Raw genomic sequence first — 26872 nt, 5'->3', positions numbered from 1 at the left:
TTGAAGACTATTCATTGCTCAGTGTACATTAGGGTGCCAATGAAAATGGTCATCTCGAATTTCAAAAAGTTACCCAATAAAAATGTTCACCACCTCGAAAAAACACCCTATGCAAAATATCAGCTCAATCGGACTTAAGGAAGATTGGCGAAAAGCGGTCAAAGTTTGAGTTTTTTGAAAATCGAAAAATCACCCACGGGGGGAGAAAGAAAAACGGGGTTTTTGAAAAAAAAAATTCTGATGCCAAATGTTACAAAATGGCATAAAACGTCTATAAAAATCTAGTGTCATCTCGAAAAATTTTTTGTTGTCAAAAATCGGCACTCTGGGACATAGACTTTTCGAAATACGAAACGAAAAGTACGGTTTTGGGCACCAATAAAAATAGTTATCTCGATTTTTCATTCGGGATTTGCTACGAAATGTTGATGCACGATAATATACCCTATGCAAAATATTAGCTCATTCGGACTTCATTTACTGGTGTCCCAAACGTTAAAATTTGAGTTTTTTTGAAAAACGAAAAATAATCGAAAATCGAGGTTTCAAAAAAAATGGATGCCAAATGTCTTAAAATTGCATTACTTGTCGAGATTTACAGTTATCTCGAATTTTTTATTCTCAAAAAAAAGCTTTTTTGGCACTGAAAATACATTTTTGCCAAAAAAATTTTTTTGAGATAACTCGACGTGTTATACAATTTTAAGACATTTGTCACCAACAATTTTTTTAAACCCCGTTTTTCGGTGATTTTCCGGTTTCAAAAAACTCTAATTTTAACGTCTGCGACACCAGTAGATGAAGTGCGAATGAGCTATTATTTTGCAGGGTATATTATCGTGCAAATCAACATTTCATAGCAAGTTCCGGATGAGAAATCGATATAACTATTTTTATTGGCACCCAAAACCATACTTTTCGTTTCGTATTCCCAAAAAAAATCTCAGAGTACCGATTTTTGACCCAAGATGACACTAGCTCTCGACGTTTCATGCCATTTTAAGACATTTGATAACAATTTTTTTTTTCGAAAACCCCCATTTCCTTTACTTCCCCCTTGGGTGATTTTTCGATTTTCAAAAAACTCAAACTTTGACCGCTTTGTGCCACTCTCCCTCAAGTCCGATTGAGCTGAAATTTGGCATAGGGTGTTTTCACGAGGTGGTGAATATTTTGTATAGGGTAACTTTTTGAAATTTTAGGGTCGATTTTTCCCCATACCATTCATTGGCACCTTAGTGTACATTCCCCCATTTGTTTTCATTCAAGATTGTACTTCGTACGTACTACGTGGACTGAAAAGTCCCGGAATTTTTTATGAAAACTATTGTTTTTTGGGCAAAGGTATATTTATTCCTCAACCTCTCGTCCTCTCGATTACGCTTCAACAACCCCAAACCGGCTGTTGAACTATCAATACGTCGCTGTTTTTGGTCGACGGTCAGCAAACGCGGCACCCATCGCGCGTATAGTTTTTTCATGTCCGAAATGTCGTGCGAAATGTATCCCACTCGTTCTTTTGAAATGCCTAGGGCCTCAGCTAACTCGCGTAACTTTACGATCGTTCAAAACGAGTCGATGACTTGTTTTACGATTTCTGAATTCGTGGCCTCTTTTGGTCTTCCAGGTGCAGGTGCTTCCGAGGTGTATCTGCGGTGGTTGTACAACCCATTTTAAATTTACTAAACCACCGATAAACTGTTGTTCTCGAAGGAACGGAAATGGAATAACATTTCGTCAACCACTGCATTGTTCAGAAGTTTTTCCCACCAAGAAACAATGTTTGAGCATGATATGATAATCCTCCTTTTCCATTTACTATACGAATGCTCCAGTAGTGACACTTAAATAATTGTAGTTTGTGAACAAATAAACGAAATGTCATGAAACTTCACACATAAGCTAGTGACAGATGAACCTCTCGAAATGAATCTTGTTCATTTTTTGATGTCGCCACCTGTTGAAAATTCCCGGGACTTCTCAGCCCATGTAGTATACCAGATGTACGAGTTGAAATTATCCGTTTTCGTCGATGAAGGTAACAAATAATTTTCAGGAGAATGTCGAAATATTTTTATTCGAAGCAATCTCCGAAGCTACACGTTTCATTCATCTCTCAGACAAATCGTGGATTCCTTTCCAATGAATCTTTTTTTTTTCGAAAAAATACCACCTGTCGACCCATCTTTCGACATCTTTATATTCGACGAATTGCTGGTTTGCAACCGCATGTCCCATTGAAGCAAAAAGATGATAAACTAACGGAGCCAGGTCTGGAGAATATGGTGAGTGTGTTAAAGTTTCCAAATAAAGGGGTTTTGATGCACCTTTCAAGGCATGAGCGGTGTGCGACGATGGGTTGTCATGCTGCAATATCACTTTATTGTGTTTTCCGGTCCATTGCGGTATTTTCTCCATCAATGCAAAGTTTAAATTTATCATTTGCTGTCGGTAGATATCTGTATTTATCTTTCCTCCAGATTTTAATACCTCTAGGTACATAACAAACTTCAAAATGTTATGTCAACGCGAAAAAAAATGACATATAGGTATGTCAAATCGAAGGAATGCATAAAACCCTGATAGTAACATCTGAAACATAGACCGGACAATTTCAACTTGCACATCTAGTCGTGTGCTCCCGTGGCCGAGTGGTTAGCGTCATAACTAACATGCCGGATGTTCGGGTTCGATTCCCGTTCTGGTTGGGGGAATTTTTCGTCAAAGAAATTTCCTCCGACTTGCACTGTGATCACGCGTATTCTAGAGCTTGCCACTCAGAATGCATTGCAAGGCGTGTCATTTGGCATAGAAATCTCAACTAAGTACTAATAAAAATGACGCAAGTAATACTACGTTGAGACGGCGAAGTTCCTCTAGGAACGTTAGTGCCATTAAAGAAGAAGAAGAACCTAGTACAAAGGTTTTACCAACTATCTGCCGTCAAGTGATAACTCAATTCAACTTCTGTCATTTGTTCACTTCAACGGTTTCATTTGATCGTTCCGACGTGCAATTCGCTCTGGTTGATCTACAATGTAATGATTAGCTAACTATGAGTTCCCGGTCCTGTTGCATGTAGTCTGTTGATTTATTTTTGTTGCTCACTCAAAAACAGTCCGCTGTAACCATCGAACACAATATCGTTTTCAACTATCCGAGTGGCGGAAACAGACAGCAGTGAAATGGTGGTCCCAACGACGGTTTACATTCGATTTCCTTTGTACAATTACAGTCATAAATATAAAAATGTAAGTACGCTACACGACTTATTCCGGGGAAAGATTAATCCATGTATGAAATGCGTAATTGCAGTTGGATAAAATCATTGACGTCGTAAAACATTTCCTAGAAGAATATGAACAAATAATCCTGCACAAAGATTTGTATCGGGGTGTTTTCCATAGTTATTTGCGGGAGATTCGAATGAAGGTGAAACATCTGTTGGCTAAATTTCAAGCAGCGCCATATGACGATGGAAGTTGGAGAGCAGACAAAGAGTTGTTTTGCTGTGGGGTGAGTGGGAGTGTATTATAATGGATGCGTTAACTTTTGCTAACTCAACTAGTGCATTGAAAAATAAAGTATGTTATCAGAACCAGATAAAACAAACTCAAAATATCATTCTATTGAAGCTTGCCTTTGACGACGCTGGGGACTTGCGAAGACATTATCGCGCTGTACACAATGATCCTTTCGTCCGATACACTAATACTTTAGAGGTGAGTATTCTGTGAAACCACATTTATCACGCAGGAGGTTCGGATTCGATTGTCGTTCTGTTTGGGGGTTTTTCGTCAAAGAAATTTCTACCGACTTGTGCTGTGGTCACGAGTTTTCTAGAGCTTGCCACTCATAATACATTCAAGGTGTGTTATTTGACAAAAGAAATCTCAACTGAATAATGACGCAAATAATACTACGTTGTGGCGGCCGGAGTTCCGCTTAAATAACGAGTTTTCAATTAACCGTTGTAATCTAGCTGAACAGCGCTGCAATTCTTATGAAGATATCCTTGGACAGCCCAAAGAGGCGTGTCGTTTTTTCGACATGGAATTCAAACTGTTAGTAAGATGCGAAAATGTAGTGGTAGATGAACAATACATTCAATCACATTATTTCTATATTTTTCACGAAAACTCAGAGAGAATTTCAATTAAGTTCCTAATAATTACTGAAAAATTACTCTTCTATTCTTAGTTCTGTTTGATATAAATAAATTCTGGCGGAATGTAATCCGCTGAACAGATTTTCACAGTTTTCCAAAATATTTATAGTAAAATTATATATTTGAACCAACTTCGATAATATGTTTTTTTTTCATTTTCAGCTCAAATCATCACTGGCAAAGCTGGACCACATGAGGCATCGGTTGGATGAGTATATAAACTTCGGTCGAGAATACAATCTAGAATTGCTGACCAATTTGAAAAGAGTTCTTAAAAAAATATCAAACACTCTAAAATTTTAATCAAAGAAAATAGCAAAAAAAAATTATGTGACGAGGTGTCTTAACAACATAAATATACGCTTAAGAAAAAAAAGTAAATGAACAAAAAAACATCTAAAAATATTGCTTTCATTTGTCCGAAAAAAAACTGTGGTAGATCTATTGTTAAGATGTGTATTTGATACAAAATGAATGTATTCATTTTAAGAAAATATTGAATGCTATATCACTAACAGACTTCCTTAAGTGACTTTTCGCTTCCCACACAGATTATTTTTTTGTATTGGGGACAAATGAAAGGCGAGTAAACCAGATTTGACGAATAGGGTGGATATTCCAAGCGTACGTGCCTTCATTCGATGCACGAATTTACGAAAATTGAAAGATCGATCTGAATGTCAAGCACCGCCAAAAAGCTCGATAACCCTTCTAAATTCAGACAGGCTCTCCCCCGGGAAACAAATGATATTTTTTTAAATTATTTTGGATATTACTTTAGAATGCATCGAATTGTATCAAAATAACTCTTTAGTGAAGGATTGAGTGGCCCTGAAAATCTCCAATGGATTCATTCTTGTTTTGTTGTCCTTATTTTGCCAATGCACTCTTCTAGACAAACTGAATGCAGCCACAGGCAATTTTGCATCATCTGCTGCTACCGCTACCCGTTACTAGAGATGGGCGAACGCTCACGAGCTGCTCATTTGAAGTGGTCCGTCAGAACGAGCGTACGATCCACGGTTCTTTACAAAATGAGCCACGGCTCTTGAACGAACCACGGTTCTTGAATGAACCTCGGTTCTTAGTTGAGCCGCGGTTCCTAAATGAACGCCTTTCGAGCAGCTACTTCGAGTTCCAGCAAGTAACCAGCCTCCAATACCTCGGTAAAAACCGTCTTCAGTGCCTGCGTCAGTACAGTGGTGAACCAGTGGAAAATAAGAAGAAGCTTCAGGTCTTTGTCAATCGATGCCGAAGGTACATAATACAGGCCTGATGGTCACAAAACAGGATCTTCACAATCCATCAGAAGTTTCGCTCTTGAGGGAGAGTTGTCATACACTACGCAAGGGCAGAACTGTTCCAGCAGCACATTTCATATATTGTTGGCAAAGCTTCCAGAAGTCTGGGCTTTTTGTTTCGAATCGGTAAAGATTTCAATGACATATATTGCTTGAAGTCTTTGTACTGCTCGCTGGTACGTTCGACTCTTGAGTACGGCTGTCAAGTTTGGAGTCCTTACTACCAAAATGGTGTCGACAGAATTGAAGCTGTACAGCGCAGGTTTGTGCGCTCTTCGACGCTTGCCGTGGAGGGATCCTTTTCGGCTACCCAGCTATGATAGTAGATGCCTTCTAATCAATTTAGACACCTTAGCTGTTTTTTTGTGTTAATTATTATTATTATTATTATTATTATTTATTTCTTTGTTCATCTGACAAATGTCTTAATGGATATAAACATAAAAAACAAATTTTAAAATTCAAACATTAAAAACAAAACAAAACATTAAAAAACATGAATGCGTCCAATCCTTTGACGAAATCTGGTAGATGACTCTCCAAACTCGAACAGATGTTCTACTATCGAGAAAGCACGAATCATTCCCGTTACGGGTTCATTTTGACCAAAACTAGAACGGTGTGTCGCGGGCTGTAAAAGGCTTGTTGAGCGAAGAACTCTGGATGGCGCACGCATATTGATGCGGGAAAGCAGCACGGGTGAGTCAATTTCATCGTTGAGTATCTTGGCGACGAGCGTACATTGTTGATGTTTCCGTCTTCGCTCAAGAGTATCCAACCCTAGCAAGAGACATCTGTCAGGATAAGGCGGAAGATTCTGAGGACAGCGCCATGGCAGGGAGCTGAGAGCACGACGAATAAACATTTTCTGTACTCGTTCAATACGTAGGATCCACGATAGTTGATAGGGCATCCACACTACAGAAGCATTTTCCAAAATAGGGCGCACACAACAATATAGCGCCTTCAAACAATAAGGATCCGTGAATTCTCGGGAGATCCTCAAGATGAATCCAAGTTGACGGTAGGCCTTGGAAGCTAACGTCGAGCGATGTATGCTGAAAGTAAGCTTCGGATCCAGTATCACACCGAGGTCGTTCACCTGATTGACACGGGCCAGCACATGGTTTTCCAGAGAGTAGTCAAAGGATATTGGTTCCTTCTTGCGATGAAATGTCATGATAACACATTTGGCAATGCTTACTGTCATTTTGTTCAATTGACACCACACCCAGAAGCTGTTGAGCAAGCTTTGTAACTGACGGCAATCCTCAATGCATTTAACGGTGAGGAAAATTTTCAAGTCATCTGCGTAGATGAGAACACAACCTGGTTTCAAAAATGTGGTGACGTCATTGTAAAAAATGGCAAACAATAGAGGTCCCAAGTTACTGCCTTGAGGAACTCCGGAAGCGGCGGTGAACGGTATTGAAAGATGGCTTCCAAGCTTCACTCGAAGTGATCTCCCGGAAAGATACGACGACAACCACGAAACAAAACGGTCTGAAGCACCCAGGCGACGCATTTTTCCAAGTAGAATCTGATGGTCGATGCAATCAAACGCGGCTTTCATGTCAGTATACACTTCATCAACCTGAACCTTGTTCTCCAACTGATTGATGCACGTAGAGGTAAATTCCAACAAGTTTGTTGTCACAGAGCGCCCGGGCATAAAACCGTGCTGTGCTGGCGATATATAATGTTTAACGTGGAAGAATACCGCATCCTTTACGATCATCTCAAAAAATTTCGAAGCTGCAGATGTCGCCGCAATGTCGCCCGTGCTATGCTAGTGTCTGATGTCCTGACGTCGAAAACAGAGTGTTGCTCCGTTCATTCCAACTACAGGTGCCTCCAAGAAGTCTGCGGAACCAAAATTTGCTGCGTATACCGGTCCGGCGAACAAATTACGCGACCTACGGTAGGATATCCGGTCTGCTCAGAATGTTCAACAGAGTTGCAGAGGGCTTTGATTTCAATTTATGTAGGGTAGCTATTAAACGTAACTTTAAGAGAATATTAACCAACTTAAATATCATTAGGGCATAGATTCTGCCTGTTGATTATTGTAATAAATAAATATACTTTGAAATGGAAAAAAGGAACATCTTGAAAAATCATCTTTTGTAAAGCACGAATCGGTTGGAGTCGGGAATGAAATAGCCGACTGCTGACTTTTTGTTCTAAAAGAATATCAAAACCAGGGTTTGCCTCCAGTTCCGTCCAATAGAAAAGGAGTATGGCAAGATTGGCTTTTATGGGCTAGATATCAATTGTTGAATTTTTAATACAGGGGAACTTCGATATAACGTATTTTCAATGTGTAAAAATCTTTTCGGAAAAGGTACTGAGAGTTTCATGTCAATCTCACAGGTTCAACAAATGTCATTTGGTGGCCTGGGCATAGGTTCCCGAATTTCAATGAGAGCATTGGAAATCCCATAAAAACAATCTATCAGTACATTATGCATTGTCTATAAGGTGATTATTGCCTCATGTCTGAAACCATAGTCCATAATCGGGACATTCATATGAAATTTGCATTTTGACATTGCATGCTGTGCAATATGGATTGAACACTTCTGTGAAAGAATAAAGGTGCAAGAAGTCATTTTATCTATCCACCTTTAAGATTTGATTCAGTTGAAATTAGGAATCACTGTAGTAGGCGTATCTTAAGTTTTCTAACAGCAAATTGTTGGAAAACTGTAGCTTCCGATGGTGAAAGCTTCAGTTGATCCTTTTTGTTTTGAAATGATTGTGCAGGATGGATTCCAAGAGAAGAAATTGATTTTGGGCACCCAATTAAAAAATCTTGCGTGGTCAGATACTAAAATCGCGAAATGGTTGGAAGCGGCTAAATCGACAGTGTATGATGTGCTGGAGCGTTTTCGCGAACGTCCAACTATTGTTCCGTTGGATCAGAGGACGCGTTTTAGTGGAACATACGATCGGAAGCTGAAGTTGAAGGTATTGAGATAATTACAAACCCGCTCGCAAACCCGGGACTTTCGGACTACGATATCGCCACAAACACAACTCTAATCAAACTACCATCCAGAGAATCCATATATGAGAAGGTTATCGAAATTTATGTGCATGTAAGCAACCAAACTGGACACTGAATCAAAATCTGGTGGCCGAAAGACGCGCTCGGAAAATGTACAACAAGTTTTTGACGAAATACGAAGGATACATGCTGATGGATGACGAAACGTAAGTGAAGATGGATTTTGGACAGCTCACTAGCCTGAAATTCAATAAGACCACTGCTAGAGGAGACGTTCAGAGCAAATTTAAGTTCGTTTTCGCTGATAAATTTGCCACGAAGTTTTCGGTTTGGCAAGAGATTTGCTGCTGTGGACAGAAAACCAAGGTTCTCGTCACAAACATGACAATGGACTCGAAAAAGTATGGGAGAGAATGCCTGCAGAAACATCCGGTGAAGCTTTGGCCAGATTTGGCAAGCTGCCACTACATTCGAGCGGTGCTTTAGTGGTACCGTGACAATGGGATCGATTACATTGAAAAAGACCTCAATCCTCCCAATTGCCCCCAATCACCCAATCGAAAAATATTGACCAATTATCAAACGGAATCGAAGAATGGTGCCAAAGTAACTAGGAATGCTGCAGATATGAAAAGATCGTGAAATAAAATGACTGATAAGGAGGTATCTGAAGAAAAATACAAAGTTCATCAAAACTGTGACGGAATAATTTTCTAATATTTTTGAAAGAACAATCAATTATCTGTATTTTGATATAGCAATATGTTTTGTACCTTTAATCAATCCCGAGATGCAGCTAGTTTGTTAATTCCGGATACTTAATGAATCAAACTTCTGTGAACAGTATGAAGGAAAACATCATGAAAAAGGTTGGCTTCATCTTCTAGTTGAACTATTTCATCATTATTTAGTAACCTTACTCAAACAGCAACACAATAAAGTAATATAAACTATGTTCCTAGATTCTTTATTATGCTACGATATGACGTACAATTCAATACAACGTACAGTTTTGAAAACGAAATGTACGTTATATCGAAGTTCCCCTGTAGTGCCTTTCCAATTAATTTATTTAATTAAATTATTCCATGACGGCACAAGATGAATCCCTTGAAAAATATATGTTTTCTGGACTTTAAAGTTTTTTTGTGGCTATGAAAGCTGAACAAAACCCAATGCTTTTGATGTTTGAAAAGAAATCTGAAATTTTTATTCCCTGTATGAAGAAAAGAGTTTTTGGAACCGATTTTATAAGTATATCGATGCCTGCGTAGACTGACCAAATAGTTCAGGAATAAAAACGGGACTTGTAAGCAAAAAAAATTATGGTATCATATTTTGACGTAGGACTACGTCTGGCAGGACTTCATGAGGGAAGTATGAAGAATGTATTGGTCTACATAGTTTGACTACAAAAAAAGGAAAGATTTCGAATGTTTATAACTCGAGCCTTTCTTAATAGATCGCAAAGGTGTTTACATCAATATTTCTACGCATTTATCACAATGAATAACATTTGATTTTTTTTAGCTAAACAATTGAATAATTATATATGTCAAGCATTATTCAAACGTGCCACGTTTCGGTCGGTCCAATTTGTGCTTCTCAAATGGTTCCGACCCAAAGGAGCAGCCAGAGTAACAGCGGAATATGATTTGAATACAAGCGAAACATTGAATCGTAAGCCCCTTCCCTCCTGATTCTACCGCCAGTCCCATCAAATAAATTTGCAATTGCAACATTCTTCATTTTCTAACCTCGAAGGAGTTAAGGCCACCGTTCCAGCATATCCAAGAATATCATTGTCAGCAGCGGATAGCGGTAGCAGCGGCCAACGAGTTTTGATTTTGTTACCATCCAACGGATAAACGCCACTCTTGGCTTTTGTGTAATCGACCCAGCACACAGTGATGACAATGTTGCAAAATTCCCAGTGGTTGCATTCAGTTTGTCTAGAGGAGTACATAAAATTTCTCACATTCCAGATCAAAGTTCTGTTGGATAATTATCATGACTTTGATTGTTTTCAACATTGAGTCGTGACTTTTCCGATATCCAAATCGTAGAAATCGTAGTAGAAGTACCGGTAAGTTTCTTCTTTTTTTTCCAAAAATAATACTTTATTCTGCAAAAATGGTTACAAATTTTATATTCAAAGTATTGCCCATCGCTAGTCACAACTTTTTCCCATATTTCTGGAAATTCACGGATCCCTTTGCGGAAATAATCGGCCGGTTTGTCGGCTAACCACGAATCGAACCACGAAAAAATTAGAGAAGTGCTGGTCAACCAGGCCATGTTGCATCGATCGAAAAAGGTAGTAATCGGACGGAGCAATGTCTGGTGGGAGAGGACATTCCATTTAAGCTTTTCCAAATATGTTTTGACCGGTTCGCGACATGCGGCCGAGCATTGTCATGCTGCAAAATAACTTTATCGTGTCTTTGCTCGTATTGTGGCCGTTTTTCCTTCGGTCGTCGGTAGAGGTCCTCCGTAATGGTTCCTTTGGTTTTAGCACCTCATAGTACATCACACCCAGCTGGTCCCACCAAATAGACAGCGTAACCTTCTGGTCGTGAATATCCCGCGCGGCCGTTGATGTTGATGCATGGCCAGGGTATCCATAGGTCGCCCGACGTTTGGAATTGTCGCAATGGAATCACTTTTCATCGCCAGTAACGATTCGATGCAAAAAAAAAACCTTTCTTTTATGCCGTTTGAGCAATTGTTCGCAAGTGAGAAACGGCGTTCGACGTATCGTGGCTTCAATTCATATTGAACTAATGAAGTAACAGTCCCCGCAAAAACACTTTCGTTGGAACGAAATTCGACATATTCGAAGTGGTAAAAAACTTTGTTGTTTACGCTTAAACTTTTTGACATATACTGAAAAAGACGCGCAATGACAGTAGCGTCCCAACGAATGTCTAGAAATTTAATTCACTGGAATAATAATCAAGTTACGTCATCTGTTGTAAAACCGAAGAAGCTTACAGTTTGCATCTCATCAGTCAAAAATACTCTCTTTTATGTAGAAGAATTCTAATAAAATAATCCAACTTCAGTGTTTTAACAAGACCAATGTATGTTTGAAAGATCACTAAACTATCTCTGGTGAAAAACAACCAGGATTTGAGGCACGGGATTTCAAATAAGTCGCGTAGTACAACAAGGCATTTTTCTTGTGAAAGAAAATAGAGAGCTAAAATATAAAAAAAAACTAAGAATCCTCTTGATGGAAAGTCCAAGTGAGAGGAATAAAGTGTTTCGTGATGTGATGTCGTGAATTTTTCGTGATGTTCACCAACGAAATCACAAAAACTGCTCCGATTGTTCTCCATGAACGAACAATCGACAGAAAAACTCTCTATCTGCGAATATACTGAGCAAAATTTAACTCCATGTTCCAATCAGAATTTCATTCGAAGAAAAATATTGAAAATAATGACGAATGAATACGTTTTTCTCTGTACCCGAAATACAGTACAAATTGATAAAACGACGGGACAATCAATGGTCGAAAAAACTGTACAGTCCCTTTCAAAACGGTACGTTTGGTCAACCTATCCCTACGCAATTTAGAAATTCTATTCCTTAAGATCGATCTTTTTTATAAAAATCCCCCAATCCCAGTGGAAACGGCTGACCAAGGCCGAAGAAGGTATGCGAAGGCTGATCAGTAATATCAACGATAAAGTGAATTTTCATTTTTTTCATGAAATATAATATCGTTACCTTTGTAACCTTTGTATCCTTACAAAGTGTTTCGATTGAAAGAATGGTTGAAGATATACACGCATACGGAAGTGTCCCTGAATGATCTAGGCTTTAGGCACTTCTGAAAATCTTTTCAAATTATTTCGTGTTTCGTGTGTAACATGTCTCACTATGTGTAGATTTGGGGAAAATGAACGAATTAGTTCAAATATTAACATTAATGCTTTCGCAAGAATAATCAAACACATCGCTTCTCTAGTTGTGATAACGCGTAAAACTGTCCCCACGCTTCCCTCCGCCGAACACTCGGAAAGCGCGTTGGTCGAAGGAAAAGGTGTCCTTCATCCGTTCACATCCGTTATTGGAAATGCCGAAATCGTTCACAGCGTTCCGCGGCTGATGTCTACCTCGAAGGGTGAAAATTCGCGACTAGCGCAGTTCGGATCTAGCTTTCGCTCGGCTCTGACACGGCCAAAACGACATCCAGCGGAACATTCCAGTGATTTGAGAAGATTTCCCGCGCCGAAAAAAAAGAATCTGAACGAGGTGAACCATGCAGCAAATCATCGATAACAAAGATGTGAGTGATAGGATAGAATGAAAGTGATACTGATTACATAACAATGTGATTGATCTTGCAGGTTGAAAAATTCATCTCTGAAACGAAATATTTTTTGGACGAGTACGACTCGATCATCAGCCATTGGGATTTGTCGGGAAATTTCTTCCTGCACTATCTGATTGAAATTCATGAAAATATTATTCAGTTGATATCGAGGTTTACCACACTTTCGCTGGATGGTGTAGGTGCGCGGAAACACGAACATTTCTTCAACCTGAAATGTTGTGGGGTAAGTTTCGATGCGCCGTGGCGGAAAAAATAGCAGATCCTTTCCTTCAATCGCCTTTGGCAGTACGAAAAAAAAACCGAACTTGATCTTGAAAGATACGAAATGTATATTTAGACCATAGTCTCAAAGCTCTCGAGCGAATGGTATTTTCGCCTTCCTGAATGCATTGCCAATCGAACTCGTGGGTGGTGTTAATTATAGAACGCCAATCGAATCAATGATAACATTGTTTGTTGTTTTTATTCTCGGAACATCGACAGCAAGAGTTCCACAGTGTTGCAGATTTGCGGCGGCATCATCATTCCTGTCGCCACCGAAACTCGGCCTTTCAGGAAACCAACAATTGTGAGGTAATGATGAATTCGTCTATCCAATCTCTATTATTTACGATTTCTGGTAAAAACAATTGTTGTCTTTGTAGCTTAAATCGGCTTTGGTGAAACTCGCTTTCTTCAATCGAAGGGTTAACGGATACTTGCAGTACGGAACGGTAGCCGATCGCTATTTGTGTCTTTATCTGAAGAAGATTCTAAAAAAATAATGATTACATTGGATACCTTTGCGCTATAGGATCTCTGAGAATTGTATGAATGAGATAGAATGAATGTATTGAAATGTTCGTCAAGCTTGCTCGCTCTGAAAAATAAATTAATTATATGGCAAAAATAAAACGCTTTGTCTCGTGATGACCACCAATTCCGTATGCTCGAAATCATTTGTCACATTACTGGTAGTTAGAGGATAACTTAAACCCAATCTTGGGTTGAGAGTACCATTGAGTAAAATGATTTTGGAGGACACGGTCAAGTATTTGCGTAGTGCGAAAACGCCAGAGGATGTCGCCAACTGGAAACTGGTTGGTATTTCTATTCGATGCGGCTTCACGGAGTGACAATCAACAATAAAAGCGTTCACTTATCTAGGTATACAATTTCATCATCGAAACGAAATACTTTCTGGAACATTATGACAGCATCATCGAAACGTGGGATTTGTGTGACAAGGAATTTCTAATGCTTTTATGGGAGATTGAAGAGTTGCTCACCGAATTACTGTATAAATACACCACTGTTTCAACGGAATATCTCCGGCCTATTACGTTACCAACGGTGGAAATCAAATGTTGTGATGTAAGTAGCATGTTACTTCGGTTTCAGAGGCATTTATAGATCGTAAAACAAAACATTGTTGGAAAATATTCTTTTCTTATTTTTTATTGTGACAAAATGCGGAGACTTGATCCCATGTAGTATTGAATTTTTATTAGATACTAACTGTACCCTGCCACGCTTTGCTGTGGCCCATTGAGGTTGCAAGATTGAGTTGAATTTTCCATTTTTTAAGTTGTAATAACAATCCTAGATGTGTTTGGTTGTTTTGTATATTGTATCATAGTTTGAGCTCAGTCGGTTCCGTACTTTTCGAGTGTTTACGCGCACACAAACGAACAGAAAACTTATATATATATATATATATATATATATATATATATATATACTAGCTAACCCGGCAAACTTCGTCCCGCCCATTTACTTGATTAATTCTCGAGTAATGCAGAAATTTGTGTTTTATTTGTAAGGCAGCCACCCCTAAGAGAGGGGGGGGGGTATCTAACCACCATAGAAACATTCATTGCACCCTAAAGTTTCCATATGCCTAATTTGGTTTAATTTGCATGATTAATTCTCGGGTAATGCAAAAATTTGTGTTTCATTTGTACGGCAGCCCCCTCTAAGAGGGGGAAGGAGTATCTTAACACCATAGAAACATTTATTGCATCCTAAAACCTCCACATGCCAAATTTGGTTTCATTTGCTTGATTAATTCTCGAGTAATGCAGAAATTTGTGTTTCATTTGTATGGCAGCCCCCCTCAGAGAGGGGGGAGGGGTCTCAAAATATAACGAAAACCTTCCCCGGCCCCAAAAACCCCTACATACCAATTTTCATGTCGATCGGTTCAGTAGTTTCCGAGTCTATAAGAATCAGACAGACAGACAGACAGACAGACATCACTCCATTTTTATATATATAGATAGATATATATGTATATATATATATATATATATATATATATATATATATATATATATATATATATATATATATATATATATATATATATATATATATATATATATATATATATATATATATATATATATATATATATATATATATATATATATATATATATATATATATATAGAGAGAGAGAGAGAGAGAGAGAGAGAGAGAGAGATAGATGAGGGGAACCGATAAATTTTGAATCACTTCGATTCAGTTCATGATACATGGAAAAAAGATGTTTCCTTCACATAGAACAAATATTCATTACTGAATAGTCGATTTTCATTAGAAGCTTAATTTCAGAAACGTGCTCTGGTCATATATAAAAACATCTTTCTTCCAATTTTCCAATTTTTATGCCGTAACAACACTCCTTGAAGTGGATTGTTTATTGTGTTCAACTTTGAGCTCAATCGGTTCCGTACTTTTTGAGTTTTTGACGCGTACACAAACGAACAGAACATTTTTATATATATACTAGCTGACCCGGCAAACGTTGTTCTGCCATATAAATTACTTCTAGTGAATATTTTGACTGTTGAATAAAAAATAACTAATGTATTGCAATACATGTACATACATTCACACACATTCAAATGTTTCAACGATCCATAAAATTAATTGATTATGATCGATGAAGGATAGATTCCACGTGGATATCGAGCAGATACGTGAAGATTTGACCGTGTATTGCATTGGACCATGGGAACTTCCCGAACCTGAGTGTGATGTGGAGATGGAGATGAAATCTATGATGTACAGAGAAATGGACCGGATCGATCGGATCTCAGGATTCGCATTTTGCATTCAGAAATCTGATCATTCGTGCTATGAAATGTAGCAACCTTGCCTCGGCGCAAAATAAACTTCAAAATAAGTAATCCGTATTCGTGGAGCAATTTAATCTGTATCAGATTAGCAGACACGAAAATAATTTTAAATTACTTAAATTTGGATGAAAAGCATTACTTGATGTTGTTTAAATACTTAGAAAACAGTCCGAACTTAACGATTCTTCTATAAATCTTGTATGCATCCAGCAACATGTTGGACGAAATACGTGTAATTTTTGCAATAGAGCCCATTAAAGCATTTCTTTTGTTTGAACACACGTGCTGTCGTTTGAACAAAGGCTATGTAGGTGTTACTAGTGATAGCGTCTCGCTATCATTCCTCGAACCGCTTCTGTTGATTGTCTCATAGGAATCGCAGTCGTTCGCTCTCTATTTTTGCGAATATGTTGACCATGGATTATTGACACAGCTCAAGACATCCTAGAATGACGTTGTCCTGACTGCATCAATTCATCAAACGACACACATAAGAATCCATCGAGGGCACTCTTTTGTTTGTTTCGTCTCCTCCAACCACATAATATTAAAATATTAATTCAAAATGAGTAATGATGTTCCTAATAATTAAAGTAACTGTGGCGCATTGGATCTACACACGTGCTCTTCAATCGTTTTTTTTTATCAGGATTGACGACAATAGAGTGACAGTTATTTTGCATTCCGAGCATGAGTGTGATTAGAATAATTTCAATAATTCATTGTGTTCATCCAAAAAGGTTTCCAGCTCGCCGGCGATATTCCTAGTTTTTGTCGAATTGAGGTTACTTGCGTATGTGTAGGGTTAAATTCGATGAAGAGGACGAAGTGCCATCTGGCATTAAACAACGTAAATAAATTCGTCCTGTTTGAAAAACGAACGACGAATCAATTATTTACATATATCGCGAAAAAATTTTTTATCACGAATATCAATCAAATACATATATCGCGATAAAAAAAGGAAATGAGGGTGAAAATTGGTCAGATATGGTTATAAGTTTTTTTTTCAAGCCAAATTTATGCAATAAAAATACGAAAACAAAGTTATTCAGATTTTATTTGCATGGGACCACCCTAATCGGTATCAACTATAAAGTAATAGGTATCTTAGCGGTATCATATATAGTTTACGACCTATTCTCATGCCTACCAAGTTTTTTGAGTATAATATCATTAAAATCGGTCGAGCCGTTTCGGAAGAGTTTGACCACGAACATCGTGACATGAGAATTTTATATATAAGTTATAGAGATGATAACTATTTTACGACAATAAAGTGATACATCATTGTTTCCGTATTGATTGTTGTGAAAGATAAGCTTCTTACTTTGGCACATTTTGTCTATTTGTAAAAAAAACTATTACACTTGAGTCCCATAAAGGCTTCGGACTTTATTTATATTCCTTAGACAGAATTCTCCTTTTAGATATTGTAGGAATTACTTTTAAGTGATGCCAGAGTTGTTATAATTAGAGTTGAATGTATTGAACGCCATCTGCCAAGTGAAATTGTGTTGGCATCACCCTTCGTTCTAGGAGACATGGAGCTTATCAAACCATTAAATCAATCACATAGAACAATTGAACAAGCTATCATGGTAAACTTTTTAGTACAAATTTGTTTGTTTCACTTTAGGTTTTCTTTTTTGTGGGTTGACCTCCCATAATTTCCCAATATGTTTCATTTCCGTTTCCAATACAGAACTTACCAAAAACAAACCAGCAAACAAGCAAACCAAGCACGCTTGATTTTGATAAAACATATTTACCCCACACTGTTCTATTTTTTTCAGAAGCCTTCCCACAATTCTCACTTATTCAAAAAAAAATACGAGGCTGGTGCAAATACAAAAAAAGATAATTTTCTAAAGTCAATACAAACTTACACAAAAAAGCGGATACAAATCTGATTGTACCAAAATTAGAAATCACGCCGAAGTGTAATTAATTATCCGCAGCACCCCCAACAGAGCTGCGTGACGGTTCAACGATCCATCACAAAACAACTACCCCATCAAATAAGTCTTACGATACGAACAAATTTTGGCGATAGCCAACTCATTTCAATATTCCTTCAATCAATCAAAACAAGGAAAAAACAACTGAAGAACTAACTCCGTTCCATGTCTGTTGAAGCATGTTTGCAATAGCATAATTTATTCAGTCTTCGATTGAATTGCCAGCTTCCATGTGGAATATTTCTACAAGAATGTTTAAAAGTATTCCAGTAGTATCAAGAGATCATAAATATCATCTTTTTATGGATCAAAAATCATTTCCACGTCAACGCTAAAGAGTAAGAAAAATTCCACTCAATTATATCCAAGATGTAAGTTTTGGCTAAAATAAGGGAGATTCAAATACGAAGTAACATAAACTTTTGTTCGAAAAATATCACTGGACGTTAATTAACGATGATTAAGCATGTAAATAAGATTTAATATAAGATTTACATGCGAGAATATTTTCTCTCACTTTCCTTCACGTTGACTTTACTTTGTATGTGAATCACACTTAATCTGGCTTTTTGATAACACGGATGCGGTTGCATGAGATTGCATGATTACAAGAGACTATCAATCTTATCTACGGAATAATTTTTTGAAATTTTGTTTCAAAACTGAAAGGAATCTTTTATAATTCTGTGAACTCATGTCGAATAAAACCATCTCATTATACTCATTTTTCTAGTAGGATAAATGGTGTTGGTTTGTCCACTTTTTTGGATGTTCTAGCTCAGCGCACCTGTGGGAAATCAGGTATTCAAATGTTTCCAAACATATAAATAAAATTGCCTTTTTCGTGATTTACAGTAGTTTACAAGATTTTCAAAGTCCACCAATTTGAATAAAATTTCGACGCATGATTCAAGTTCCGAACTACATTTTTAAATGTGAAATTACTGAACTTTAATGTTATAAATAATTGGATAATGAAAACCCTGACATTCTTTGTGGTATAGGCTTCATTTTAACATCATCTACAGGTATCGATACAGTCTATCTATATAGCCATTCCATGCCAAACCGATATATGTAGTGGTTCTCAGATTTCCGTGAAAAGTGGTAGATTTGTTCTATATCGCAATTGATCAGACTCGTATTTTTTTTAGTTTTTCGTTAGGGTGACCATTTTCATTTTAGGGTGGTCCGAATTTTTTTTTTCACTTTTTTCCACAAATAACTTTTTTTGTTTTTTTTTATAGTTTACATGGTCGAGGGACCAAGGTCCCTATTTTTTCATATTTTTTCTTGAAAGCTGAGAATTTTTACACAACATATTCAAAAATCAGAGATATATTCTTTTTCATTTTTAAGATATGTTCATTCAAAGTTAACATGATTTAGTCTTCGTTCAATATTTCTATACGACTATACTGGATCTATGCAATTGGAATCCAATTTATTCGCTGGTGTGATATTTTTTCAAAGGCTTTGTGCTTGTTTTTTGGTATGTCAGTCATCTGAATCGGTACAATAGTTCGAATGCTATGGATTTTTGAAAAAAGTCATTTTTGGGATGAAGGAGAAAAATGATTTTTTTAACCATTGTTTGAATTTGAAAAATAATAACTTGAAAACGAAAAATAACACATCTCTGATTTTTGAATTTGTTATGTGAAAAAAAAAACCTCAGCTTTCAATAAAAAATATAGCGTCGTTGGTCCCAAGATCATGACAACCATAAAAAACAAATACAATACAATAATGGAAACAAAATTTAAATTTTCTGTAACTGTAGTATTTTTTAAAAAGACCAGCTAGGGGTAGTGGGGGAAAATTGGTCATGGGGGGCTAAGTGGTCATCTGCTCGTTTGCTAGTATAACTATTGACTATAGATGCCGTATTGATAGTCACCTTATGTTTGAAGAATTTAATGGATTATGAGTCACCCTGTACTTCAGTAGAGCTGTCGCATATCAAAATACAAATAAAAACAGAAATCTCTCTCGATAGCCATTCGGCCGTAGTTCTGTGCGCATGGTATCTAAGGAATTTCTCGTGAAATTTAGTTTATTCAATCTGATATGTTGGGCAAATCATCAGTTTGGACGACTATTCACATATTCTAGGAGAGGTGAACAGATATTTTGTTTAATCTCAACGATTAATTAGCATAGACAGTACTTTGATATTTGAGGGCGAAATGGTCATAGGTGAATAACAACTTACAATGTTCTGTTTACTAAAGCTGATATACCTCATCACATTCTGCTCTTGAAGAAGATCCTTTTGTGGCTTTGACCCTGGATACATATGCCACTCCTACTAAACCAACCCTCATTATGCGGAACGTTATGTGTTTCTCACTACGTTTTTGTATGCAAGAGAAAATTTAAATTGAGACACTAGCTGAGTAGGCCAAGCTTATTTCATACATGTACCTACTATAACAAATATGATTTGAACAAATTTGGACGAAAAAATCGCATAAATCTATCCCATTTAGCTTGATATATGCGGGTGACCACTTTACCTCCAAGCAAAAAAAAAGTTAGATTTTTCACCTTTTTTTCCAATTAGAATTTTTATAGTGAAAGCCGTTTGCTATCTTGAAAAACAATGAGTTGAACTATAATATTCTTCGAAAAACGGGATTTAAATCGGTATGTGGGCGCTGGAAATGGGCATATTCCTTAGGGTGACCACTATGCCCCCTCTTCCCCTAATTGGATTCAATTTGATATATCGATCATCAGTAGTTCAAAAGTTACAAATTTTTGGAAAAAGTCATTTTTGGCATAGTAATTTTTTAAACCACCTTAAAAAGGAGATGGTCACGGTGTTGTGGTTGAACTCCCCCGAAACGGCTCAAGATTTTGATGAAATTATAGACAAAAAACCTGGTAGGCATGTGAATAAGTCGTAAACTATATGAGGGGCCCAAAATGAAAAGGGTGTAGGTGACATCATCGATTTCTCTACATCGACTCTCTCTCTTTTGGTCATAACTTAGCTTAAGCCAGCGCTACACGATGCTACGAACACCCTCGAATGCTGGACGCTCGATTATTCGACGCATCGTGTAGTCGACTGACGAGCTACGAACCTCCAATGTCGAGCGTCGAATATTCGCGTTGGAAGGTAATCCGTTCGTTGTGGATTACCTTCCAACGCGAGTGGCACGAGTCAAAGGATTTTTGTTATTCGTTGATTCGGCACTCGATGCCATTCGATACACCGCTACACGATTCGTCCGAATCTATCTTTGACAGATTGGTTTGTTTACAAGCTTTAGATGAAGGAACTATGAAATTGGTTCACAAAATTCAAAATATTCGGCAAAATATTGCAGTTTAATAATGTTGATTTCAAGCATTTTTAATTTACAGCCCGATATCAGTACAATTGCTACGGCAGCAATTTCAATACTCGCATCGTCATCCAGTTTTCTAACGTTTTTGATGGTAAATAAAAACAATAAACATTCGTTCCAAATACTCGCCGAATGTTTGGACCGAGTGCATTGAATCGAACATTCACTTCACCGTGTAGCAGCACATTCGTCACAACATTTGTCGATTCATCGAGCCAAATGTTTGAGTCCAACATTCGAGTGAAACGTTGGACAAATCGTGTAGCGCCCGCATTCCCAGACATTCCCAGCTGTATTTGACAATGTGGAAGATAGGTGAGAACCTCATCGATCGGATTCTATCACAAACTCAAACGTTTTTGCAGGTTAGTTATTGACTAAAGAAAAAGTTGATGAAGAGAACTCGATCGAGTCACTTACACCTCTTTCATTCTAAGCCCTTCATATATGATACCGCTAGGGTACCGATTAGGGTTGTCCTATGCACAAAAAAAAATCTTTGTTTTGAATACATTTTTTTCTTACATTTGGCATCAAACAAACAACACATGTAACACTAAATTTTAACCAACATCCCCTATTTTTAATCACGATTTTGGTTTTTTTGAACGGGCAATATTCAAATAATTTAACCGTTGTTCGTTTTTTAAACAGAACGAATTTATTAACGTTGTTAAACGACAGACGACGCACCGTCCACTTCATCGAACTTTCGAACACACATGCGCAATCAACCTAATTGATCTAAAGCCAGGCGCTTCGCCGGCGAGCTAGAAGTCTTTTTGATTGAAAACAATGAATTATTGAATTAAAAAAATCTTTGACGAAAAATCCACCAGCCATTCCGAAGGAAAAGGACAAATATTGCAAAAACATTAAACAACGAGACCCCGCAATGTTCATTCATTATGAACACACTTCGCTCAATGGATTTTTATTTATATTATATGTACGATGTCGTGGGCTGTGCCAACAATTAATCGGTCGACATGTTCGCGAAGGTAAAGGTAAAACGAAGGTAAAACCGGATTCCGAAATATGAGTGAATGTTCGATACTGGTAATATGGATGTGTTTCGAATTTAGCATATCGATGTGAATAGTCCTCGGTTGAATAACAATGACGAAGTAATACCATTCCAAATAGGCCGGTAAATCAGCTTTATTTTCATAGCCAGGTTTATAATTAATACCACAATAACAGAACCGGGTTCCTTAAGTAACATGTCAGACTCGGTTATATACAGACTCGATTATATACAATTTTGAGTTCCTTTATATACAGTTTAAAAAAAGGTTTATATTTCAAAAAAAAAATGTAATATTTCAAAGTTAATTAAAGGCTCACCAGGAATTGTTTAAAATGATGTTGCAGCGGAATTAGAAAATATAGGAGTTAGATGTCGAAGAACAGATTATAGAGCGTTTGAAGAATTCCATAATATCTTTGTCTGATCGGAACTGCTTTACAGCCATTCCATGCCAAATCGATATAGTATTTCTAAGATTTTTGTGAAAACTGGTAGTTTGGTAGTCCATTTGCCAAATTTGGTCCCATTTGCTTGATTAGTGTTTAGTTCTCGAACTATGCAGACCGATTAATTTCGCGAAAAAGTACCATTTTGAGTAATGTTAATGGCCAACAAAGCTTAAGTGTTCGGAATTCGAGACAAAACGGTATAGCCGCTCAAGTCTAGTGCGTCTATCATCCTAAATGATAAGATACGCATAGGGGTAACAATCAAAGAAGTCAATTTGCCTCTCAATGAAATTAGAAACTGTCTTTGTTGGATTTTAAGAAAAAGTCGTTTGAATGAAGATTTAGTTTTTATTACAAAAACTTGCGACCTGAGTATTTTCGAATTCCTATTTTTTTTTTAGATATAGTCGGGCGGCTCCGTCTATAAATGGTCAATAACATATTTAGTGCCCCCTTTTTTGAAGTAGAAACCGTCGATATAACCAGTAACATTTCTCAAAGACCTTCCAATGATGCGAACATTGTCATGAAATCGTGCATACTAAAGGGTGTGTCACATCAAATTGCATCACGGAAAAAACGCTGTAGAAATTTAATTTTTAGAAATTATATCTTCAGTTTTCGCTTATAATCAGATAAGTGTGTATAGATCACGTTGACCATGCTTCACTGTCAATTTTTCGTAAATTTGGAAAAATGTCGTCGAACGAAAAAGAGCGTCGTGAATTAATCCTGTGCACCCATTTCGAGAATCCGGAGTTGTCACATCGGGACATCGGTAAGATGCTGGGAATCGTCCAATCCACGGTCAGCAGAGTACTAAAACGATACTTCGAGAACCTAACCATCGACCGGAAGGTGAAAAACGGCAAAAATGGATGCTCCGTCAGTGAAAAAGATCACAAGCGCGTAGTTAAGCAGTTTAGACGTGATCCGAGAAGTTCGGTCCGGGATGTCGCCAATAAGCTGAATTTGTCAAGTTCATTCGTCCAGCGGACCAAGCAGCGGGAGGGCCTGCGTACATACAAGGTTCAGAAGGCTCCCAACCGCGACGAAAGACAAAACATGGTGGGGAAGACGCGAGCCCGGAAGCTGTACACCGAAATGCTGACGAAGCCGCATTGCCTGGTAATGGACGACGAAACCTACGTCAAAGCGGACTTTCGTCAGCTGCCGGGCCTGTTGTTCTTTTCCGCAGAGGACAAATTAATCGTTCCGGAGGAGATTCGCAAGCAGAAACTATCCAAGTTTGCCAAAAAGTACATGGTGTGGCAAGCGATCTGCTCCCCTTCGTGATGACCGGCACGGTAAACGGGCAGGTTTACCTTAAGGAGTGCCTACAGAAGCGCTTACTACCACTATTGAAGCAGCACGAGGGCCCGACCATCTTCTGACCGGATTTCGCTACGTGCCACTATTCAAAGGACGTGTTGGAGTGGTACGAAGCCAACGGGGTCACCTTCGTGCCAAAGGTAATGAACCCGCCCAACGCGCCGGAGCTTCGCCCAATAGAGAAATATTGGGCGATTATGAAGCAGACCCTCCGGAAGAACCCAAAAGTTGTCAAATCGGAGGCGGACTTCAAGAGAAAATGGATTTCTGTTAAAAAAAAACTACAACATACGGGCTTGGGCTCGAAGTATGAATAAAAAGAAAATGCCAAAAGTTGTTTAATAGTTTTTATTTTACTGTCTAAAATTTTCAAAAGGGGTCTACTGGGCGAATTTCTAAAGCGTTTTTTCCGTGATGCAATTTGATGTGACACACCCTTTAGAAAAACCACCAGCTATCAGCTGTTTGCTTCGAGGTCTACCCAGGCGACAGCCTCGCTCCAACGTCCGCGTATCAGTGAGTAGTAGAGTTGGTCCCATATACAAATACCAGACATTTAAAATGTTCAATCTTCACGTTCACGGGCCGGCCATTAACCTGGATAAAGTAACCGACTGGTCGAAGTAGTTTTGGAAACGGATGATGCAGGAAGAGGATGGCTTGTGTTTTGCCTTCGCTGGCTTTGATCTTTCGGTCTGCGAATGCCGATCCACCTCGCTGGAGTCCCAAACGGTAGTCTTTAGGCTTCCGACCAATCACAATTATGGTACTGTCGTCAGCTTAAAGTTCCAGACCGGAATCGGCTGTCAGCAAGTCTCTGTCTCAGTCTCTGCAAGCTGTCTTGTGAAACATCGGCTGAGATAGGTTCGATTTCCGAAGAGGCATCAGCAAGGGGATCTCTGAATGTCCGGTTATCGAGATAGTCTCTAAGTATCCGCGTTATGCATCCTGGGATGTTTGCTTGAATCAATCCGTCATGCGATAGCTTTTTCAACGTCTAACAAAACCACAGCCGTGTTGTTGAGGAGAGTTAAGTTGGTGAACGGTTGAGTGTTCCTTCTCGAAGCCGAATGGTTTCAGCACGATAATATGGTATTCCTCTATACAAGGCGTCAGATGCAGGCCTCTTCTGCACCCGATGTCGATGTAAACTGTCGATGACCGTAGCAGATGGTAAAATCCTCTAGTAAGAGAGACGCCGGTTCACTCAAGAGTGAGTCGATAATTATGGCCATACTTTAGATTGATTGGTGAATCGGATATAGTTATCAAAATAAAATTAAATTTTTACAGTAGTTCAATCTACAGTAGAACCACGATTATCCACGAAATAGTCTGGCTAGGTCACCTCGAATAGCGAAAATCGCGGATAACGCGATATACGACTAAAAATGAGGTGTAAACACGAAATAAAGGTATTTCAGCATGAAAACTATGTCTTATCAATACAGAAAACATTAAACTTTCCATCTGCAAGGTCGTCTGCACCAGTGGCCAGATAATATGAAAACTATGACCAAAACAGAAGAACAAGTGCCTACGTATCACTGACAAATTTTGGAAAGCTCTATAGAATTACTATGGAACTTGCTTTCGCGAATAATCCGCACCGCGGATGCTTACTATGTCGGTTAAATTTTAGGATGATTTTGAGTAAAATGCTCCTCATTTGAGATTTACGCCTTGACGCCCCGAAAAGTGAATCCATCCAACAAAGTATCAATTAGCGGCGAATGAACTGCAAAGTTTAAAGCCTCTCTAAAACAAAGAATTGAATTGAAAGTATCAATTGCTTTTTTTAAACACAGCCACAAATTACTAACTATTGAAGTATGTCTAATTTCAGATTATGTTCGAGAAATCCTCCCAGCTCTACAAACATTACTATACCGTGCACCATACTCCTGCCCGATTAAATGGTATACGCTATTGTGAGGTATGGTTCGATTTCTCAATGATCCCTCGATGTTTGATAATACTTTCCACATGTGTCTATTCTAGATGAAAGCGGGATTGCTGAAATTAGATTTTTATCGTCGCAGTTTGAAATACTACATTGAATTTGGAACCTGGGCCAATCATGTACTCTGTCTCTATCTCAAGCGCATCTATAAAAAAGTGAATCACACGATGGATCCATTTCGGGAATGATACAATTCGGCAGATAACCTGGTCCAATCATGTGTGATAAGTTGGGAAAAGCCTTTTGACTGTGTTTTATAGCTCGTAGGATGTTCGGTAATAAGAAATTGTTTACTGAAAAAAACATGCTGTATCACAATTTTATTTATAAAAAACTGCGAATGAATAAAACAATTATTTTTCCTCACTACAATTAGATCCATAATCATAACCGTTCATGATGCTCCTAACAATTTTTAGTTCTTTTAACAACACAGGAATGTCGGTACGATTGATGTTAACTTCGTGAGTGATTTGCCTGGGAACTCCGTTTACAATTTCATTCTTGATATCTAACCGGATTTGCACACAATCAATTGTATTATTAGGGATGTTGCTTGTAATACTTCTCAGTTCGTTAATTGTCAGACTAGATTGGTGCAATTTTGTTCGGATCTGACGGACATAGCTATCTAGAACTTGGCACATAACCGTGGTGTGTTCTCTAGGTAAACCCAGCTGTTGCAGTTCAATGCCCAACACTGCACTATCTGTATTGAAACGAGCTGCACTTACCAGAAGGAAACGAATGCAGGCGAAGGCAGCCTTCGGAGTATCCATCGAACCTTTGGTGATTCCGAAGATCTTCCGGATATGATTTTCCTATAATAGAC

The 26872-nt window shown here is 38.1% G+C and overlaps 4 protein-coding genes across 4 annotated transcripts in view; 3 read left to right on the top strand and 1 right to left on the bottom strand.

The window, feature by feature from the left end:
* The first annotated feature begins 2990 nt into the window (after nucleotides 1-2990).
* Nucleotides 2991-4549, top strand: LOC129779365 (uncharacterized). Its single transcript, XM_055786783.1, has 4 exons — nucleotides 2991-3251; nucleotides 3316-3516; nucleotides 3636-3722; nucleotides 4331-4549. Exons 1-4 carry the CDS (start codon nucleotides 3186-3188, stop codon nucleotides 4469-4471), a joined length of 495 nt encoding a protein of 164 aa, XP_055642758.1. The 5' UTR covers nucleotides 2991-3185; the 3' UTR covers nucleotides 4472-4549.
* An 8055-nt stretch (nucleotides 4550-12604) lies between these two features.
* On the top strand, nucleotides 12605-13727 carry LOC129776704 (uncharacterized). The gene is made up of 4 exons (XM_055782501.1): nucleotides 12605-12776; nucleotides 12838-13047; nucleotides 13308-13397; nucleotides 13469-13727. The coding sequence occupies exons 1-4, from the start codon at nucleotides 12750-12752 to the stop codon at nucleotides 13586-13588; spliced, it is 447 nt and encodes a 148-aa protein (XP_055638476.1). The 5' UTR covers nucleotides 12605-12749; the 3' UTR covers nucleotides 13589-13727.
* Nucleotides 13728-13741: 14 nt separating this feature from the next.
* LOC129776703 (uncharacterized) lies at nucleotides 13742-26412 on the top strand. The gene is made up of 4 exons (XM_055782499.1): nucleotides 13742-13903; nucleotides 13971-14177; nucleotides 25924-26013; nucleotides 26079-26412. The coding sequence occupies exons 1-4, from the start codon at nucleotides 13832-13834 to the stop codon at nucleotides 26226-26228; spliced, it is 519 nt and encodes a 172-aa protein (XP_055638474.1). The 5' UTR covers nucleotides 13742-13831; the 3' UTR covers nucleotides 26229-26412.
* LOC129776702 (COMM domain-containing protein 4) overlaps nucleotides 26349-26872 on the bottom strand; it is a 59982-nt gene continuing 59458 nt past the window's right edge. The window contains exon 3 of the mRNA XM_055782498.1: nucleotides 26349-26861. Coding sequence (XP_055638473.1) covers nucleotides 26394-26861 — 468 coding nt within the window. The 3' untranslated portion in view covers nucleotides 26349-26393. The remainder of the gene's footprint in view (nucleotides 26862-26872) is intronic.

The sequence above is a fragment of the Toxorhynchites rutilus genome, chromosome 3, assembly GCF_029784135.1.
Source record: "Toxorhynchites rutilus septentrionalis strain SRP chromosome 3, ASM2978413v1, whole genome shotgun sequence".
NCBI classification, from domain to species: Eukaryota; Metazoa; Arthropoda; class Insecta; order Diptera; family Culicidae; genus Toxorhynchites; species Toxorhynchites rutilus.
Note: the sequence above shows the minus strand (reverse complement) of the source record. Positions and strands in the feature narration are given on the sequence as shown.

What these genes read in the sequence shown, in the direction of transcription:
- LOC129779365 (XM_055786783.1), top strand. Translation starts at nt 3,186, where the DNA reads ATGGTGGTCCCAACGACGGTTTACATTCGATTTCCTTTGTACAATTAC. An exon ending in ACAGTCATAAATATAAAAAT is followed by an intron (nt 3,252 to 3,315) that starts GTAAGTACGCTA and finishes GCGTAATTGCAG; the next exon opens with TTGGATAAAATCATTGACGT. An exon ending in AAGAGTTGTTTTGCTGTGGG is followed by an intron (nt 3,517 to 3,635) that starts GTGAGTGGGAGT and finishes ATTCTATTGAAG; the next exon opens with CTTGCCTTTGACGACGCTGG.
- LOC129776704 (XM_055782501.1), top strand. Translation starts at nt 12,750, where the DNA reads ATGCAGCAAATCATCGATAACAAAGAT. An exon ending in AAATCATCGATAACAAAGAT is followed by an intron (nt 12,777 to 12,837) that starts GTGAGTGATAGG and finishes TTGATCTTGCAG; the next exon opens with GTTGAAAAATTCATCTCTGA. An exon ending in AGGAAACCAACAATTGTGAG is followed by an intron (nt 13,398 to 13,468) that starts GTAATGATGAAT and finishes TTGTCTTTGTAG; the next exon opens with CTTAAATCGGCTTTGGTGAA.
- LOC129776703 (XM_055782499.1), top strand. Translation starts at nt 13,832, where the DNA reads ATGATTTTGGAGGACACGGTCAAGTATTTGCGTAGTGCGAAAACGCCA. An exon ending in ATGTCGCCAACTGGAAACTG is followed by an intron (nt 13,904 to 13,970) that starts GTTGGTATTTCT and finishes TCACTTATCTAG; the next exon opens with GTATACAATTTCATCATCGA. An exon ending in ATGGTATACGCTATTGTGAG is followed by an intron (nt 26,014 to 26,078) that starts GTATGGTTCGAT and finishes TGTCTATTCTAG; the next exon opens with ATGAAAGCGGGATTGCTGAA.